Here is a 6975-nt window from a genome sequence, read left to right on the forward strand (position 1 = left end):
AATGATGAGTCGTACCTCTGTACCCGTGTCTGTACTCGTATCTGGATATCATAGTTTTACTTGACTGAATTAAAGAAAACTAACTTTGCAATCATTGACTTGCCTGAGTCGATGATATTTTACATTGGCCAAGTTCTCATCTTAATCCAAGTTTTTAAAGGCTTCTTTTTTTACACATTTCTTGTTTTCTGCACAATGGCGAGCCTTGGCGCAGCGGTAAGGTTGCTCCATTGTGACTTGGTGGTCACGGGTTCGAGTCACGGAAACAGCCTCTCTGCAAAGCAGGGGTAAGGCTGCGTACATCTAGCCCTCCTCAGACCCAGGAATGCGGGAGCCTTGTGCACTGGGCCACCACCTTGTTTTCTGTGCAGTGTTTTTTCTTTTAATACAATGGAAAATTGCTGAAATCCCGCAGTCAATTGGTAATTCAACTCTCAGGACTTGATACTGACTTCTGCTAGAACAATCCATGTATACATCAGTTACTGATGGACCATGGGATGTATTGATTTGTTATGATCAAGATTCAAGAAATCGAAAATGTGAAATGGAAATAAAAAGCATTATAACAGCTTCATAACAGTGATGGTCAATGACAGTTATAACACAGTGTTACTGTTTTGTAAACCTTGTTTATAACATTGGCTATAGAGGTTCGTCAATCACTTGACCCTATACATCCGAGTAAACATATGAAATTTCCATTAAGTTTTTTGACTTATATAATTGAATAAGCTTATGATGTTTGCTTCCATGAGGATCTCATACATTTTTGGTACTACTATGGCAAGTGATTCACGCATATGCATGGGAGCAACAAGGTGGGCAATCACTTTCTGCAATTGAATACCAAATTATACATGTACTTAATGTTTGATGTACAGTCTAAATGGGGCATTCTTGTTATGAAATATCTGATGGTTAATTCTTTGCACTGATGTGGGCCCTCAATGAAATATATGGATTAAAGAAGAGGAATATTTGTGGAATTCTATTTAATTATAGGGATAGATGTGTATTTTTGGAAATATCTAACAATCATTTTGACAATAATTTGGCTTCTTTACTTTCCTTATGATTCATTATTTCTTCTGTTTTCATGGACAATGGTTGCTTGAGCAGCTACACATTTTATTATGACACACAAATCATGTTTTGATCACCTGCAGGGTATTATTGACTTTGGCAACTGGGCCATCAAGACTCTTGTTCATCATGGTCGCCTCTTTGTACTGAATTATTGATACCGGGATTATGCTCTGGCTCAGGTCACCTCTCTTCAATTTAAGAACTTGTGCGCTGAATTCCTTCTTTTATCAGTATATTATTTCTCTCAACCAGTCAACGCATAGCCATGTTCTCCAACCAAGTAAAAGAGTGATCTTTTCTCTATTACATGAACATCAGAGTAGAAACCAATCCAAGCAAATTCACTGTCAACTGATCACAAATGGGTTACACCATGATTGGATGTGTGGGATTGAGATGGTGATATGGAACGCATTGTTTAGAGAGTATTCACAGGGACGCTATCCTGAAGAAGCCCTTCATCTCTGCAAACAAATGCAAGAGTCTGAAAGTTCTTTCATACCAATGGATAGCTTCACCTTCTCTTTCCTTCTCAAGGCCTGTGCAAATCTTATAGAACCCAGAAAAGGAATCCAAATCCACGGCCACATCACGAAGGTTGGTTATGAGTCTCATGTTTATGTGCAAACTGCTCTGGTTAATATGTATTTAATGTGTAGGTTTTACTCTGAAGCTGAAAGAGTATTCAATAACATGCCTATGAAAAACTTAGTCACATGGAATGTCATGATCACGGGTTTAACAAAATGGGGTGAGGTTGATCTTGCTGGCTCGCTTTTCGAAAGAATGCCATATCGAAATATAATATCTTGGACTGGAATGATAGATGGATACACCCGTATCAATCAACCCAGAGAAGCTCTAACTCTTTTCATCCAAATGATGGCTGAAAATGTAAAACCAACGCCAATAACCATTCTCAGCATTATTCCAGCCATTTCCAATTTGGGTGCCTTTGATTTAGCCCTATCAGTCCATGCCATTGGGGAAAAGAGCTGTTTCAATGCATCGGACATTCGCGTCACCAACTCACTTATAGACATGTATGCGAAATGTGGTTGTATAGAGAATGCATTTAGAGTTTTCGAGGAGCTTTCTGAAAGGAGAAATTTGGTATCATGGACATCAATTATTTCTGCATTAGCAATGCATGGGCTGGCAAGAGAAGCCATTGATCAGTTTGAGGAGATGAAAAAGGTGAATTTAAGGCCAAACCAAGTGACTTTTATTAGTGTTTTGAATGCTTGTAGCCATGGAGGACTAGTAGAAGAGGGATTGAAATTTTTCTCTGATATGATTAATGAGCATGGTATTGTGCCTGGGATTAAGCAATATGGTTGCATGATTGATATGTTGGGGAGGGCAGGAAGGTTGGAAGAAGCTGAGAGGATGATATTGGAGATGCCCATGAAAGATAATGTGATTGTCTGGAGGACTCTTTTGGGTGCATGTAGTTTTCATGGAAATTCAGAGATGGGTGAGAGAGTAATGAAGAAGATAATGGAGATGGAGAGGGGATATAGTGGTGATTATGTGCTTCTATCCAATATCTTAGCTGGGGCTGGTAGGTTTGATGATGCTGAGAGAGTAAGGAGGTGTATGGATGAGAGGAATGTTCTGAAAATTCCTGGTCTTGCTCTGATCGATGGCAAGAGTAGAATATAAGATTAGAGTTATGCAATGCTTCTCTCCATTGTAGTGTTGTTACATTATAAGAGAACATAGATGCTCTTATGTGAGAGTTCTAATGAGATGTAGTGATTGGGCCACCCAAAAAATACCAGCATTATCTGTTCCTGTCACAAATGTTTGCCTTGGGGATTTTTCGCGAAGTATGTATATGGGGAAATTTTTTTTTCTACTTTCGGGTTTATATCGGGAAAATTGGAAAATAGTATATTTAAAATTATGTAATTTAAGAAACAATATAAAATAAAAATATCATAAAATAAGGGAAATGATAAATGCGCCCCTTTTCATCACTTGGGACACCCCGCTGCATTGTACGTGGCAATCAGGTCACTTCATTCCTTCAAATGTGAAGTACATCAGCCCCTTTGCAGTCATAGATACACTGTAGCTGGGTGTCCCAAGTGATGAAAAGGGGCGCATTTACCATTTCCTTAAAATAATTGTGGTATTTCTGTGATATATTTTATGGTAAATAATAAAAATGCAAATATCGCAATTTAAAAAACAAAATCTGTAAGCCCAATGGTTCCCACCTTGGCATTCCCATCTTTTTTTTATGATTCCAATACACAAGTGATTTAATATCACTAATGTGTTTGATTGTCTAAGTTGTAGATAATGTATATGTTAAGTCAAGATTGCTTGGATTGAGGCCAAGAAGCTCTCATTGGACTGCATTCGGAAGGCCAAAGACATCGGAGATCCAAGACGCATGAAGACTTGAAGCATCGCAATTGAAGATCGAAGTCGTTTTAGAATGTAAAGATCCAATTCTAGTTTAGGTGTTTAGAGGCATAAATAAAGTAAATCACACACCCCTAAATGTTTAAGAGATTGTCCTTGTGGTGTTCCAACACTTTGGAACCCTCAAACAATCCCAACTTGGTGTAGAGTTGGAAGCCCAAATGAATAAGAAACAAAAATGAAAAACCAGTTGCATATAGGCTTCTCGGAACTCCGAGAGATTTTCTCAGAGTTCCGAGCTCGGAACTCCGAGAGAATCCTCGGAGCACCGAGAAATGGTCCAGTAACATTTTTCCAACTTCTGTTTGTATTCCCGGAACTCCGAGAGAACTCCGAGAATTTCTCGGAACTCCGAGATCACTATGTCGGGAACACAATTATAGCAGTTGGGGTTTTTGCCAGAATTACCACTATGCCTCTCAAACGGTCATATTTGGGTTTTCTATATATATGTGGGTTCTAAACTTCCCAATAATGAATCCTAACACTCTAAAAACCTATTGGAATATCCTAAGAGTGTATTAAGCTTGTTTATGCCTCTCATCCTCTAGAATTAAGATTTGGATCATAGGCTTCAATTTGTACATCTTCTTCAAACATTGTAAACCCTTGTGAGGGATTTTTTGTTCTTTCTTTCTTTATCAAGACGATTGTATTCGGACGAGTGTTCGGAGAAGCGAAGCCCACTCTCCGTGGTGAGGATTGCCACCAAGGTTAAAGGCAATTGGAATTGTAATTGGCACCGATCTTCGCCAAAGTTAAGAAGATCAACATAGTGAAGCCATTAACGGGTTTGGTTGGTGGAGTGGAGTATGCCTCGCATTTTGAGGACCGAACCACTTTAAATCTCGGGTGCACGCTCTCTTATCTCTTGCCTTACATTTGCATTGCACTTAGGATTTAACTTGTATGCTTAATTACCTTTTTGATCTCTTAAATCTTCAAAATTGGGTTAGAGTTTTCAAAAGCTTGAAACTTATTAGTAACCTAATTTTCCCTCCTCATAAGTTGCCATTAGAATAGTACTTGGGCCTACCCTTGGAATTTCAAAATCTCGGGCCTATTTTAGGGTTTCGTCAGTTTATCAACAAAATCGTGATATTTTGAAAAGGTCGCAGAGATTTGTGACTATGATCTGTACTATTGATCCAGTGGGACCCATTTTGCATGCAATTGGATTGTCTTAACTATTGAACCATGTGAACATTTGGACTAGTGTATCACATGATACTATTACTAATATGAGCAGCAAAAAAATGTTCCAGGCCATATATTTCCTAGGCCTTGTTATGGATGGGCCATTGAGCAAAAGCCTCTCACATTGGACGGTCCTAACCCAAAAATTTGTTGAAGCTTTCTTATAAATATAGGCAGTTGTTCTGTTGCTTTTTTAGTTTCTGACACTCTTAGTGAAGGGTTAGAATCAATCCATAGCAAGACCTAGGAAATAAATGGTCTGTATCATTGAGCAAGTGGCTCCCACTTTTTTCTTATTTCTCCTTGGGAAAATATGCTTATCGATCATATAAGAAGTTAAGAACCCATACTATCCAGTATTAGTCTAAAATGCTCCGGGGAGGTCATTTAGTGCATTGAGTGGGGGTGGGTGACTGGTGAATGCGCATGCGTGCCAGCCTCCGGGGAGGCAAAATCGGAAATAATTCGAGGGGTTGACGGCCGAAATGTTTCCCTCCCCTAGGATTGGATTTCAGGAGATTAAGAAGAAGAGGGGAACGACACTTCTTCCTTGGGCTCTTCTACCTTTACACAACACAGATGGAAAGGACTCACAGTACGAACGTGACACCAAATGTGGGGATGTCGATACACGCATAATCTGAACAACACGTCGATACACGCAGAATGTGAACAACTCGCGGGTTAAAATGCTGACATGCGCAGAGTGTGAACGATGCCACCGATGCACGCAGAATGTAAACGACTCAACTAACTAATAAAAACAGACGAAAGCAAACGCTGGTGCAAGTGACAGTTGAATTAAAGAGAGAGACTCTTCTGAGAAGATGAATTTATTGCTTCCTTAATCCAAAAAGCTATAGCCATGAAAAGTAAAAGACACTGTGGAAAGGTAAATGATAAAAAGAAAAATGCTAAAACATGTTTGATTTTTATTCTAGCTTCTTTGGAGACGACCGTCTCCTTATATAGCTTTATCCAGCTAACCGCTCCCCATTACCCCACGTTCTTAAGAAGGGAACTTCTGCTAACTGCTCATCTTAGGCTCCATTTACTCGCATGTCCTCCTTTCATCCAAGTAGTTAATAAAGCAAAATGAAGAGGGTAAGCACCATAGTTAGCAAAACTCTGTATTTTCTGAAGAAAAAAAAAGTGTTTTCTTGTTGTGCCATTTAATATTCCATTAAAAACTTTTACAATAAAAAAAACTCCGTTTTTTTGGGCAAACGTTTTAAACATGTTTAAAACGTGTCTCAAACACGTTTTTTGGCAAAATTTCCAATTTTAACCCACCATATTTTGTTAAATGATAAAATTTTAAACCCATTTTCTTGTGTTTCCATTTTTTTGACTACGTTTTTTTGAACCAATACTGTATTGAACTCGAATTTTTGCCGTCCAGTTTTTTTTGCCTAATCACAGTTTGCTAACTATGATAAGCACCGCAGGGTGATCTATGGACAATCAATCCCCTAAAGACCTTAGACCAAGCCTCTATCTACCTCTGAATTGGCCGACCACCACATGAGATATCTTGGTATACAATTGTTTTGTACAACTTGTTTTATCATTAAACTTAACTCGTCTAAATTTTCGGTATACGAAACAATTAATGATTTTAATTACAAAAATGTACACAATAAACGATGCACGTTCAAATAAAAAAAATTAATGAATTATTTGTATAATTGGGAAATTTGTGTTTAATAAGGAAAATTCCCATTTGATTAGAAAGTGGAACCAGAATTTTGAATTATTCAAGGATTTTTAAGTTTGAAATGTGGCATAAAAATGATATTTTTTCAAGAAATTCCCATTATTAAGAAATAATTACAAACTATGGTCATAACAAATAGGAAAATTATTCAAGGGTTTGGCAATATTCCGCTTTAAACCCTGTGGTTTGAAAGTCATCAAACACACCCCCTCAACTTTCTAACATTTTTAAGTAGACCCCCTCCGTTGACGGTCCGTTAGCTTAACCTAACGGAATGACTAAAACTAACCATGGTTAATATTTTGAGGATAAAATACCCTCATTTGCAGAGGATTACGGTTACGCCATTTTCCGCCTCCGCACCTCCGGCCACCGCCGCCGTAGCCACTTTCGGACACCGCCGTTGCCACCTTCAGTCGCCGCCGTTGTCGCCATCTCCGGCCACTGCCGTCACCTCCACCCATGGCTAAATCAAACCCACATTTAAAAAAAAAAAAATTGATAAAAACATAAAAAAATCCCTAAAATATTAGGGT

General features: G+C 38.5%; 1 protein-coding gene across 1 annotated transcript in view; it reads left to right on the forward strand.

The window, feature by feature from the left end:
* Window positions 1–2950, forward strand: part of LOC143856204 (pentatricopeptide repeat-containing protein At1g09220, mitochondrial-like) — a 35877-nt gene extending 32927 nt beyond the window's left edge. The window contains exon 2 of the mRNA XM_077366341.1: window positions 1170–2950. Coding sequence (XP_077222456.1) covers window positions 1255–2754 — 1500 coding nt within the window. The 5' untranslated portion in view covers window positions 1170–1254 and the 3' untranslated portion in view covers window positions 2755–2950. The remainder of the gene's footprint in view (window positions 1–1169) is intronic.
* Window positions 2951–6975: the final 4025 nt, after the last annotated feature.

The sequence above is a fragment of the Tasmannia lanceolata genome, unplaced genomic scaffold, assembly GCF_043159265.1.
Source record: "Tasmannia lanceolata isolate RefF3 unplaced genomic scaffold, GAP_Taslan_0.1 ptg000023l, whole genome shotgun sequence".
Taxonomy (NCBI): Eukaryota; Viridiplantae; Streptophyta; class Magnoliopsida; order Canellales; family Winteraceae; genus Tasmannia; species Tasmannia lanceolata.